The sequence below is a fragment of the Scyliorhinus torazame genome, chromosome 10 (genome assembly GCF_047496885.1).
Source record: "Scyliorhinus torazame isolate Kashiwa2021f chromosome 10, sScyTor2.1, whole genome shotgun sequence".
Taxonomy (NCBI): Eukaryota; Metazoa; Chordata; class Chondrichthyes; order Carcharhiniformes; family Scyliorhinidae; genus Scyliorhinus; species Scyliorhinus torazame.
Window position 1 is genome coordinate 228,039,208 of NC_092716.1, and position 14,046 is coordinate 228,053,253.

At 41.7% G+C, this 14,046-nt stretch overlaps 1 protein-coding gene across 2 annotated transcripts in view; it reads right to left on the minus strand.

Moving 5' to 3' along the window:
• sbf2 (SET binding factor 2) overlaps positions 1-14,046 on the minus strand; it is an 857,151-nt gene that overhangs the window by 371,304 nt on the left and 471,801 nt on the right. For both annotated transcript variants that reach the window (XM_072466526.1, XM_072466525.1), the window contains exons 7-9: positions 9,452-9,584; positions 3,051-3,159; positions 1,115-1,228 (exon numbers count right to left, since the gene is read on the minus strand). In XM_072466526.1, the coding sequence (XP_072322627.1) occupies positions 1,115-1,228; positions 3,051-3,159; positions 9,452-9,584 (356 nt within the window). The remainder of the gene's footprint in view (positions 1-1,114; positions 1,229-3,050; positions 3,160-9,451; positions 9,585-14,046) is intronic.

Sequence of the window (14,046 nt, forward strand, 5' to 3'; positions counted from 1 at the left end):
GGCCAAATTTATTGTTTGCAGAATTGAAGAAATCAAAAGTGGCTTGCGTTTGTCCTACATATAGGAGGAAAATGAACTCCATTATCCCCCCACAACCAACTCCCCCATGTTCACGAAGACGTGGAAACTCATGATATTAAGTAGGCGTTATCCTCGAATCAAGGGATGGCCGATAATGACTTGTGTGGTAAGTGGCAGGAATGGATCAAAGGAACAGATAAGCCTAGTATGCAAACATATGAATTAGAAGCAAAGTAGGCCACTTGCTCTGCCATTCAATAAAATCATGGTTGATCTGCTTATAACTTCAACCGTACATTCCTACCTACCGATAATCCCCTTGTCAATCAAGAATCCATCTAGCTCTGCCTTAAAAATATTCAAAGACTCTGCTTCCACAGCCTTCTGAGGAAGGGAGTTCCAGAGACTCTCGATCCTTTGAAAGAAAAAAATGTATCTTCATCTAGGTCTTGAATAAGCAACCACTTATTTTTAAACAGTGACCCCTGGTTCAATATTTTCCGACAGGAGGAAACATACGCTCCACAGCCCCTCAGGATTTTCGATCAAGTCACCACTTACTCTTCTAAACTCTAGTATGGTGTGGACTGGAAAATGTCAGGGATGAAGAGAGAGGCTGAAATGGTCTTGTAATACGGACAGCAGCTGTGTAGAACAGTCTTGGAGACGGAGGGATAGGTTAGAAGGCAGGGCTAAAGGAGAAGAGATGAGATGAAAGAGAATAAATTGGTAGGAAAAAAAAGGACAAGTTCAAAGGAACAAAAATCATTGGTGCTCGACCAAATTCTGTCAGGGAACTCTGATTTTAATGCATGAGTGCATGGATGGAACAGCAATAATGAAAACAACCCTAAGTAAAAAAAATAAGTCCTCACCACTCATGCCAAATTTGTGCTGTGGCATGAAATCTTTAACCCAGAAAGTGAAAGCGCTTTTAAGAGTATTCCAATAGCAAGCATACAGACTTTACTATAGACTAGAATTAAGTCAATTTGTTCAATAATGCAACTGAAATTCTGAATACAAATCAACAATGATACTTTAAGTTAAAATTCTTATTTCAAATCATATTGTTATTGGAGAATCAACTTACAAGAGAAAGTGCTGCTTGAGTTTGATGCAAGAGAGGCTCTGGCAACTGGGAGAGATGAATGCATTCTGGGATTTTAATAGTACCGCCATCCAAATCAGCGACGATTACATCCAACTAGAAAAAGGACATCCAAAATCAAAAATATAAAAAATTGGGATTGAATTCGGTATTGATATACAGATGCAGAGGAATCTCGGGCGGGATTCTCCCAGGCCGGAGAATCCTCGCAAACGGGCCACACCGCCCCGACGCCGGCACGCGATTTTCCACGGAACAGAGAATTGGCGCTGGCGCGTTTGGCACGGCGCCGGTCGCGGGCGGCCGATTCTCGGCCCGTAATGGGCCGAGCGGCCGCTCTAAAAAGGCAGAGTCCGCGCTGGCGCCGTCCACACCTGGTCGCAGCCAGCGGGAACTCTGCGCGCAGGGTCGGCGGGAGGCCTGTTGGGAGGGGGGGGAAGCCTGGCCCGCGATCGGGGCCCACCAATCGGCAGGCTGGCCTCTTGCTCCCCGGGCCTATTTTGTTCCGCGCCAGTCCTTGAACCCCCGTGCCATGTTGCATCGGGGCCGGCGGGTTGAAGGAGGCCACCGCTCATGTGCGGGTGGGCGCCGGCACCACTGCGCATGCACGGATCCCGCGGCGCACAGTTCGCGCAGGGATGGGAGGCTAGAGTGGCGTGAACTACTCCAGCGCGTGCTGGCCCCCTGTAGGGGCCCGAATCAGTACACCCAGCGACCCGTTTCCGACGACGTGGTCACTCTGCCGCCAAATGGGAGAATCCCGCCCCCTCAACTCTGAAATCAGCCAGTCAGCCTTAACAGTCCAGAAACAGTGTCAAATCATTTGTGACCGCTCTGTCCTCGCATCACATTATTCCCCTTTCCTTTAGCTGCCTATCTAACTTATTTTTGTATGCTGATATGCCCTCTGCTTTATCCACCATCTTTGGAGGTGCATTCCACATCCAAACAACATAAAATATTTTTCTAGCTCTCTATCTCAAGTTTCTTGCATTTGATTTTATATTCCTGCTCCTAAAAATGACTCGGTTCCAAAAGTAGTAATGATACAAAGTTTTATATACGAACAAGAAGCAGCAGTCGGCACAGTCCCTCAATCCTGCTCCTTCATTTAATATGGTCATGGCTGATCTGAAAGTCAACTCAAATTTGCATTCTGCCTACCCCCGATAATCTATCACCTCCTTGCTTACGAAGAATCAATCCACCTCTGCCTTAAAAATATGAAATGCACAATTTATTCATTGGAGCCCTGATCCTGAAGATTGCAAGTTTAAATTTCAGAAATATTTCAGTATATTCAAATCCAGCTGTAGCCTATCCATTCAGGGCTGGTGTCTAACATCTTCATTAGATTTGTATCATCTGTAAATTTAGCCACTAGCATCATATCATTTATAAAGCTTTAATCAAACAAGCTCTCAGGGCAGCTTGGGACCACAGAGGTAACATTCTCACAGGTTGATGGCAATCCCTGTATTACTACCCTCTGCGTTATTAGTCAATGGTAAAATATTTACACTGATTCATGCTTACTTGATTCCAGTGCCAGTCTTTCCAGAGCAACTGTATAACTATCACAAAGGGGCACTGCCCCTTGTGATTTTAATCAATTGCTATCCTCAGTCAATCCTCTGAAGTACAAGAGAGAAAGAAAAAGGCCTCTGTTCTATATATGTAAAAGTTGCTCATTTATTGAAGAGCCATTGTAATGTGAATCATGATAATTAATCAAGCACATTTCACATATTTTGAAGTACAAAGCAATTTCAGTAAATGGCTTGTTTACAAATTTGAGTAGCATATAATTCTGAAGAATAAAATGCTTTTTGGTAATAATGCACTTATGATCTGCACAAAACTAGACAAAATCCAGAACTGTTCTTCTAACCAAGCATACAAATGGGCTGCAACATACCAGATCATTAATTTCACTCTGAAACACGGAGTGTACACCAATGATAAATGGAGTTGGTGAGCTTAGCACTTCCAAGAGTCGTGCAGGGAGAATCGGAATGTAAGGGTAACTGGGGAAAAACAAAAAGGAAACAGAGTTGGCAGCATTAATCACCTCGTACAGAAACAAAAAAAATTAAAATCCAGTCACAATTTTTATTCAGCGAGTTCTCAGTCAATACCCCCCCCTTGGGCTGTTCCATAGACAGTATTTAATAAATAACAGATTTAAAAATGCAATCTGCAATGCCACTTCTTAATAGATTTACTGGTGATAAAATATGCTACAATGAAATACAGTTGTTTTTGCTGGCCAACATGTTTTCATGTTTAATTCTAAGTAAATGCAAACATAAGGGGCGCGATTCTCCAATCGTGGGACAGAGGGTCCGCGTCGTCGTGAACGCCATCGCGTTTCACGACGGCGCGAAACGGGCGCGGGGACTAGCCATTCTGGCCCCCACAGGGGGCTAGCACGGCGCTGGAGCGGTTCGTGCTGCTCCAGCCTCACTTCCTGGCGCACACAGGGGGGAGTGCCAACCCGCGCATGCGCAGTGGCTTTACGGAACGCGCCGGCCCCGACACAACATGGCGCGGGGGTTCTGGTGCCGGATGCACAACAAAGTAGGCCGGGGGGGCGGTGGCAGCCCGCCGATCGGTGGGCCCCGATCGTGGGCTAGACCCCATCGGAGGCCCCCCCCCCAAGGGACGGAGCCCCACCCCCCTCCAGGCCGCCCCCCCCCCCCCCCCCCCCCCCCCCCATCCCGACCCTGCCCGCAGAGTTCCCTCCGGCAGCGACCAGGCGTGGACGGCACCGGTGGGGCTCTGCTTTTTCCATGCGACCGCTCGGCCCATCCGAGCCGGAGAATCGGTGGCCCGGCCTCGTACAGCGGCCCGCAACCGGTGCCGCGTCAAACGCGCCAGCGCAAATTCTCCGCACCTCGGAGAATTGCGCGCCGCGTTGGGGCAGCGTGGCACGGTTGCGGCGATTCTCCGGCGCGGGGCTGGGAGAATCGCGCCCAAGGGACTGCAACATTCTTTATTCAATCACTTCAGCATAGTCAAGATATGATCTGTATCATTTTAGTACTCTCAAACTGAAATAAAACCAGTTCAACGTTTCATATATAAATAATCCAACTACAAAATGGGAATTGAAATTAAAGGAAAATACTTAATTACTATCTTCTTTCCTTCAAAAAAAATTAAAATGCCTCGAAATATTTTTGATGTTATAAAAAACAAGCAGTTTCTGTAAAATTAAATCCTCTTCTTGCTATATTGTGGGTGGCACAGTGGCACAATGATTAGCACTGCTGCCTCACAGTGCCAGGGACCAGGTTTCAATTCCAAACTTGGGTCACTGCCTGTGTACGTTCTCCCAGTTTCTGTGTGGGTTTCCTCCGGGTGCTCCGGTTTCCTCCCACAGTCCAAAGATGTGCAGGTTAGGTGAATTGGCAATGATAAATTGCCTCTTATGTGTCCAGGGATGTGCAGGTTAGGGGATAGGGCAGGGTCACAGGGGAGTGGACATGTGTACAGTTCTCATTCGAAGGGCTGATGCAGGCTCGATGGGCCCAATGGCCTCCTGCACTGTAGGGATTCTATGATTGTGCTAGTCAATTAAACAGACTGCCTTCATTTTCCTTTAATTCAAAAGGCTGTGCATCAAAACCCACTCTATGATCACAGTAGCTAATGTGCATTGATACGGTTACTTCTGCCAAATAAAGTTCCTGTCGACCAGTTCAGGAAGAAGTAAATGGTTCCATGGCACTAATTAAAGAAAGGGAAAAAAATGTTTCTGCTGACCAGCATTCCTGCTTCAACCATTAACTGGTTATTTATTTCATTTATAGTTTGTGAAACCTTGCTGACTGTAAACTGCCTGTTGTATTTATCTACATAACATTAACTGCACGCAAAGTAATTCAGAATCTTACCGAAACGTGATAGGAATACAAGTTCTTTCTTTTCTGACCCAACTTGAATATCTGTCACTACAATCAACTTCCACACAAAATATTTTACTGAGATGAAATAAAGGATCCAACTGCTCCGGCTGCGTAGCAACAAATCTTTTGTGAACCCAGTCTTGGCTGTCACTTAAATTTGAAGCTTGAAGCTCCCGAACAGAATTTCAGGTTATCAGGCGCAGCACCCAGATTTAAAAATGTATACATCTCCAAACTTGCACTACCTATCAACCAAAGGGGAACATTGACAATAGCACTGAACAATTCCAAAACCATTATCTCTTCTTAATTAAAGAATGAGGGCTTCCACCCAAATTCAGCTGACAGTGATGAGTGAGTGGCACAATTGTGTTGAAAACTCTTGGGTTATTATTTTCCATAATGATGCAATGAAAGGTTTTATTCTCCATTTGCTGGAAAACACTTACATGTAATGAACTACAAATTAACAAACCAGTTCCTAATGGGCGTGAATTAACCACACAAAACTGTCCCTAATCTTGAATTAAAGGGTAGATTTTCTTTCATACTTTGGGAAAAAGCTTTTGTGATGACCCCTGTGCTTTGGGGAAAAACCTGTATTTTCTTTCAAGATGGTCCACATAAAATGAAAGTGAATTTAGGGATATCTTTGGAAAGGGGACTAATTAGTTTGCTTGGGTATGAGGTCATCAAGCTTCTGAGAAATGCCCATGTGGCCTGACATTGCTACTGTGATAAAAGTTAAAAAGCAAAGAGTAAATAGATATCTAATTGAGAGATAAAATTACAACTGATCCCAGAACCTAGAAGTACAGATCTCTATGTGAAGAACAGAATTGGTAGTTCCGGTGACCAGAGGAGACATTTTTACAAGAAGCTGCATACAAATCACAGTTAAAAAGACTGAACTCTGAAGACAAAGAGAGTAGGGATTGTGGATTAGACAAAACCAATGTTGCCACTTCAGTTTTGTCAGAGTAACCAGACTGTTTAAAGCATTCGGAGAATGGAGTGTCTGGAGATTCTGGGGATAACATCAAAAGTTGGGGTAGGGAGGTTCTTTAGGGGTGTGCTGTTTGGTTATCGACCATATCTGGGTTCTTTCAATATCCAAATCCATCAAGTGAGAGGTGAGAGATGAAATGCACTGGTGGCCAAGTTTGAAAGATTGCATGGGTGCCATATTTGTATGGAAATGAAGCGAATGCTTGTAACTACGTGAATCATGGGCGAGATTCTCCGACCCCCCCCGCCGGGGGCGGAAGAGACTACCTCCACTGCGCATGCGCGGGAATGCCGTCAGCGGCCGCTAACGCTCCCGCGCATGCGCCGCCCGGAGATGTCATTTCCGCGCCAGCTGGCGAGGCACCAAAGGCCTTTCCCACCAGCTGGCGGGGCAGAAATTCGTCCAGCGCGGGCCTAGCCCCTTAAGGTTGGGGCTCGGCTCCCCAAGATGTGGAGCATTCCGCACCTTTGGGGCGGCGCGATGCCCGACTGATTTGCGCCATTTTGGGCGCCAGTCGGCGGACATCGCGCCGATACCGGAGAATTTTGCCCCATATCTTTGTTGTATCAACTACATAAAGGGAAATTTACCATTTTATTTGAAATATTCTTTGTCTGTGAGGTAATGTTTGAAGGATAATGCTTTTAATTGGCCTGTTACAACAAAAGGTTAAAAAAATAGAGAAATCTTGTCCATCGATTTTCTGTTGGCGTCATGAGGATTCCTTTCTTGTTTAAAAGTTATCAGTCTCTACATGGACTGTAACACCTCTTACGGGCATCTTTACTGAGAATGCCAGATAAGCTTTGGAGTGGCTCCAGAGAAAAGTGGGAGCTATGACTGAAAACCATCCTTAAAGTTGCTGGTTACCATGAATCCATACCATAGGTTGTTGCCCATGTTCTGCACCTTTGGTACTTAATGTTACCATTCCTACACTCATTGTTATAAATAATGCAACAGTCTAAATTATATAAAAGGAAAGTACTATGGATGCTGAAAATCTGAAATTAACAAATGCTGGAAATACTCAGCCGGTCTGGCAGCATCTATAGAGAAAGAGTTTACTTCACAGGTCACTGACTTGAAAGTTAGAGATGAGACAGATTTAAAACATATGCAGAGGCAGGGAAAAGGAGAGAGGAGGAAAATAACAAAAGGGAAGGTCTGGGATAAGGTGGAATAAAGGCAAGAATAATGAAAAAATGAAAATGAAAATCGCTTGTCACAAGTAGGCTTCAAATGAAGTTACTGTGAAAAGCTCCTAGTCGCCACATTCCGGCGCCTGTTCGGGGAAGCTGTTACGGGAATCGAACCATGCTGCTGGCCTGCCTTGCTCTGCTTTCAAAGCCAGCAATTTAGCCCTGTGCTAAACAGCCCCAACCCCTTTGATTAAAGGGCAAAACAAATGTTTTTAAATTTATTCGTTCATGGGATGTAGATGTCGCAGGCTGGCTCATTCCTAATTGCCCTTGAGGGGGAAGTTAGGAGTCAACCACATTGCTGTGGGTCTGGAGTCACACGTAGGGCAGACCAGGTAAGGGCGGCAAATTTCCTTCCCTAAAGGAAAAACCTGTATTTTCTTTCAAGATGGTCCACATAAAATGAAAGTGAATTTAGGGATATCTTTGGAAAGGGGAATAATTAGTTTGCCAGATGGGTTTTTACAACAATCGGCAATGGTCATTATTAGACTTTTCATCTCAGATTTCTATTGAATTCAAATTTCACCATCTGCAGTGGCAGAATTCGAACCCGGGTCCCCAGTGCATTACCCTGGGTCTCTGGTTTATTAGTCCAGTGATAAGACCACTACGTCACCGCCTCCCTTAAAAGAAATGTTGCTTAAATGCAAAATGGTAATAGAACAAGTAAAATAATACGCGGGAGGGTGTTTAAATGATTAATCATCAAAAAGGATCTTTGAAGCTCAACATAAGCTCAAGGCACAGCACCTCATCTTTTAATTAGGTATTATACAGACTTCCAGACACAACATTATAATCAACAATTTCAGAACATAACCTCTACCTCTACTCCCATTTGTTTTTAGACAGCAGCCATGGGTAATGATTCTGTTTTACCCATTTATACCTCCTCTACACTGTGATGATTGGAAGGTTTTAGGAATATTGGCTTCTAGATATTGGGACAAGAGTTGAAAGCCTAGGGTATGGTGTTTTTGCCTGCAGTAGCCATTGGGTTTAAAAAAGATTTTGCTTTGCTTCCAGGAAACAGCAGGTGAAATTGACAAGGAATGTGTTTTTCAGTCTAGACTAATGGACTGTGATTTGACTGTGGAGGTCCCTATGGAGTTAATACAGAGATAATTTGTTTTTCAGCTTGGGGAGATGAGGTCATTGCTGGGTGAAGCCAGGGAAGGTAGAGAGGCATTTTGAGAAGATGTGGAGAGAGGCAATTTTGAAGAAAGGAGTTCACAAGACAGGGTTTTTGGAGAAAGGCTTTTGAAAGTGAAGTCTGATTTCTGATCTGCTTACCCTTGTTTTTCTTGAGACCACAAAGGCAGAGAGGCAGTGAGTTTGGAGAAGCTTTGAGAGAGAGAGAGAGAGAGAGGAGCTGAGTTTTGATCTGCCTGACTGAGTCCACAATTCTTTCCAAATAGGATAGTTAAAAAAAGAGTAATAATATTTTAAAGCAGAGCAGTCTTGTCTGAAGACAATGAAGAGGCTGAAACAATCTTGGTGAAGCAGCTATTTGAAAGCATCCAGCCAGAGTCTGAAGGGGTTCCAACCGGAGCCAAATCTATTTTTACAATCTGTTCACAATCTGTTCCAACTGGAACCAAAGCAAGTATTATTCTATGTCCCGCTAATTTTAAGATGATTAAGAGTTGTGTGTTTCTTTTCCTGTTGTTTACTGGGAAATTGTATAGTTGTGTTAAGGGGTAATTGTAAGCTATTCTTTCCTGGTGTTTAATATTCTATTCATAAAAAAGTTTTGTTTTAGAAATACCAAAGCCTAATTGTTTTCATGCAATCACTCCTGGAGCGAATCATTCTTTCCGCACAGTCTTAAAATTAATTAAAATATTGGGGTTTCAGTCCAGTATCCTAGCCACTGTTAGGGTCTGGTCTAGGATCATAACATATATTATTTGTTTCTTTACTTATCCCATCACCACCCTCCTATTACAAATTCATTTTTTATCTTAATTGAAAGTTTATCTTCATCTGTCAGTTGTGTTATTGTTCATGCATTGTTATATTTTTAAGTCACAGAAAATAAATCCGTAAACTATCATGTATGCATATTAAAAATTAATACACCATGGGATCTTTAATAATTACTTGGAATAAATCTATGCTAATAATATAGGAAAGCAACAAAATATTATTTCATATAATTTACTCAACAGTGCTATAAGAATAAGTGTCTCACCTATACTTCAGAGGAAATATTAAGGACTCAAGTGCTCTGGATGCTTCGCTAAGTCTCTGATAGCTGGTTGAATGAAAAAGAACCTTATTTTCTGTGAGCACAGCGCAGAAAAGGCTGAACACTTGTTGGATCCCTATAAAATAAAAAGGTTGATTAAAATTACACATTGTTCTACAATTTGATTCCCACATAATTCAACTTAGTAACAGAAATGTTGAGCAAAAGAAATGTAACTTGCAAACTTTAATGACCTGTTACACAGGTCTATATTAATTTTATATAGATCTACATATAAAGTATATTTTGTAGGTCCTTTACTACAATGCCAACCTAAATATTACATACCATCCTGACTGAGAACTATGTCACCATTTCTTCACTGTTGTTGAGTCAAAAACCCGGAATTCAAGACAATAAGGTTTGGGCAACAAATTCTTGCCTTGCCAGTGGCACTCAGAATCCATGAAAGAATTTTAAAATATACCTTGAATGTACTCGGACAATAATGACCTTTAGGTCCTGCTCCTGTACATATTTGGTAGATTAATACATGCAGTTTACTAAATATAACGTTCTTAAAGTTCTAACATTAATTAGTCAACTGGTTCACGAACGTCACTTCGAAAAGAAACCTTCCATTTGTACCTGTTCTGGCCTGCACATAACCATGCTGTGTGTGAACTGTGTGTGAACTCTTTATACCCTCAGAGTAACAAGGGATAGCAATAAAACACGGACTTGTCACTATCACCAATGTGCCAATGGTAAAGAAAAAATGAAGGCATTTTTAGGTTGCCACAGAGATTTATCAAAAGTCCATGACCTTGACAGCATTGTCGATTATTGTAAAAGTCCATCCAGTTCACGAATGTCCTTTAGTGAAGGAAATCTGCTGCCCTTACCTGGTCTGGCTTACAAGTGACTCCAGGCCCGTAGCAATGTGGTTGACTCTTAAATGCCATTTTAAAAAATAATCTTTATTAGTGTCACAAGTAGGCTTACATTAACACTGCAATGAAGTTACCGTGAAAATCGCCACACTCCAGCGCCTGTTCGGATATAGAGGGAGAATTCAGAATGTCCAATTCACAAGCACATCTTTCAGGACTTGTGGATGGAAACCGGAGCACCTGGAGGAAACCCACGCAGACATGGGGAGAACGCGCAGACTCCGCATAGACAGTGGCCCAAGTGGGAATCGAACCTGGGACCCTGGCGCTGTGAATCTGAAATGGCCTCACAAGCCACTCAGTACAAGGGCAAATAGGGATGGGCAATAAATGCTGGCCCATCCAGTGATGCTTACTTACCATGAATAATTTTTTAAAAATCATTATATAACGGGTATTGTCCATACGGAGGATGGCACAGTGGTTAGCACTGCTGCCTCACAGCACCAGGGACCTGGGTTCAATTCTGGCCTTGGGTGACTGAATGGAGTTTGCACATTCTCCTCTTGTCTGCGTGGGTTTCCTTCAGGTGCTGGAGTTTCCTCCCACAGTCCAAAGTGTGCAGGTTAGCCGGGGTGACGGGGATTGTGTGGGGGAGTGGGGTAGGTAGGATTCTCTATCAGAGGCTCAGTGCAGATTTGATGGGCAAATGGCCTCCTTATGCATTGGAGGAATTCTATGGTTCTATGGAGTACATTAAACCTCAAGTATGTTCGTTACTTGCAATATTAATACTGAAGAACAAAATTACAACACTAAATATAAATGACATACTTTCACAAATCATTTAAAATATGTCATTATTTGCTGGAAACTATATTGAAATTTATTATCATTAAACCTAATGCCAGTTATCTTTAGTTTAGCTAAATATTCTTTTGGCATACAGACATGCAAACAAGGAGGAGTGAGCTATTCGGCCATTTGAGCCTGCTCTGCGATTTAATAAATCATGGTTGATTTGAAAGTACCCTCAAATCTGCATCCCGCCGACCCCGGTAATCTATCATCACCTTGCTAACCAAGAATCTATCCACCTCTGGCTTAAAAATATCCAAAGATTCTACTTTCACCTTCTTTTCGGCAATAAAGTTCCAAAGATTCATGACCCTCAGAAAAAAATTCTCCTAATCCCAGTTTTAAATGGGAACCCCCTTATGTTTAAACAGTGACCCCTAGTTCTAGATTCCAAACTCCAGCCACTAAATTGATACCCATCCCAGAGGTAGAAAGCTGACAATCACAGGGCTGTTTTGTCTGTTTTAAATGTTGAAATCAAGGCCAAAATGTATCATTACACACATTCCATTTCAAGTATGCAAAATACTGCCCACAGTTCCCATGAGGTGCCTTTTCCTATGTTTTCAATAGAATTCAGTATGTTTTTAATTAGACCAATAATAGTAAAAACACAAAACAAGTAAAATGCAAAAACAGAGCTTTGAATTTAAATTTTAGACAAATGTTTGAAAATGTTTTGCAAAATATTGATCAAAATGTTCTTAGTCATCATTTCCTAAAGTACATCATGTAATCTGACCTTAGATGTGCATTTCCTGTTTTGGTTGTGTACAGCCGATACAGTAGAGCACCATATTGTGCATACTAAATGACTAGTACTTGACAAAATTGGTTCTCTCATTAAGCCTGTAGCATTTATATCATCTAAATACCATACATCTGGGATTTCTTTTCCAAATCAGATTATAATTTGTGAATTTAGGAAAAAAACACCTGTGTGCATGAAGTAATTATACATAACTAGATTTTTTCTCAACAATATTACCACAAACATCACATAATTTTCCACATTTTAACATTTATTTCCAAGGCAAAAACACCTGCAAACATTTGAAACTTCTGTATAACCGTAACCTCTGAGCTTGAGAACAGAGCATCGAAGGGTAACTAAAAAGATGTGGAATTTGCTGATAAATGTCATATAAATTTATTGTTCACGTTTTACTTCAGTTATTTTTCTCAAAGAATTTTCAAACAGACCTTCACCACTAAAGATTTTCATTGCCTACAAATACATTATTTCAACTGATCATCCTGGACTATTTTTTCTGTTATATCAACTTACTCCAGCATGTGGAAATTCTTGACGTAGTCACAGCATATCTAGGTTACATTTGACTCTCCAAAGCAAAAGGGTCTTACCCTAGAGCTGTGTGGGTAAATATGACAGATCATATTTAACTGGTTTTGTGATAGTCCAATTTTAATGCCCGAGTTTTACCAATCCACATTCAACAATGTATTTCTCCAACTATGCTTGTGGAAGAACAATTCGTTTTGAAATTATGCATTTAACAAAAGTCAAATCTAAGTAATGTATGTGTACAGTACTTCAGTGTCATAAAAAAGTTATAGTCAAAGATGCTACTGCATCATTATATTTTGATCTTTGAGCCCTGGAGGATCCATGAGAATATTGGATTAACATTTTGAAGTCATGAGTTAACAGTGATCATCATCATTGTCAAACACACATTTGTTTCTTCAGAATATTTACTTAACCCCTTCAGACTGCTGCAAGGCCAATTGTGTTTCCTGCACTAAGTAATAAACATGTACAAGACACCAACAGCAAACCACGGACTCATAACTAGTTCCTTTAAAAAAAAGTATTTTAAAAAAGTAACAGCATCCTGCTGATAATACACTCTGGAATTTTGGGGGAAATAACTTCCATTTCCTGACTGCAAAGTTCTTAGGAATCCAAAGGATATGAAACATACCTTTCTGAGTTGGCCAAATAAGTCTGACTATCATATCATAGTGAATTTCCTTCTTTTATATTTCAATAATTCTTTGGCAAGGTGAAAAAGTGCTTTACTTCCACTTCACTATTTAAAATTCTACTCCACTATCTAATCACCATTAAAAATAGCATGTATATGCCAACCATTCTAAAGGAATAGCTCTTAAATCTTACTCCACCCACATCTTGTCACAGAGTGAAAGCATGAATAATAGGCCCGTTTTTTCTTTAAAGACAACATTTCACAATTTGTTTGAAACTTTTAATTACATTTCTTGTCCAAATTTCAAATTGAAGAATTTTAGCCTGATATTATTCAAAAGGACTGGCAACAAATTGTCAACATTCATGGCTTTTCCACCATCATCCAACAATTCAGAGGCTTGTGAGCATATCTCATATTCATTGTTCTTGCCAGTAAGTTTGTTATTCTTTTGTGAGCGTCGCTGGCAAGGCCAGCATTTATTGCCCATCCTTAATTGTCCTTGAACAGTGGCATGATGCCTTCTGAGCTGCTGCAGATCATATGGTGTAGGTACACCCACAGTGCTGTTCAACTGGGACTTCCAGAATTTTGATGCAGCAATGATAAAGGAATGGTGATATATTCCCAAATCAGGATCGAGTGTGACTTGGAGGAGAACTTGCAGATAGGTTCTGATGTTCCCAGGCAACTACCGCTTGTACTATTCTTCTAGGTGATTAGAGGTTGCGGGTTTGGAAGGTGCTGTTTAAGGAGCACGTGGAGAGTATTCCATCACACTTCTAACTTGTGTCTTGTAGATGGTGAACACACTTTATTGAGTCAGGAGGTGAGATACTCAGCATTCCTAGCCTCTAATCTGCTCTTGCAGCCATCTATCTATATGGCAGCTCTA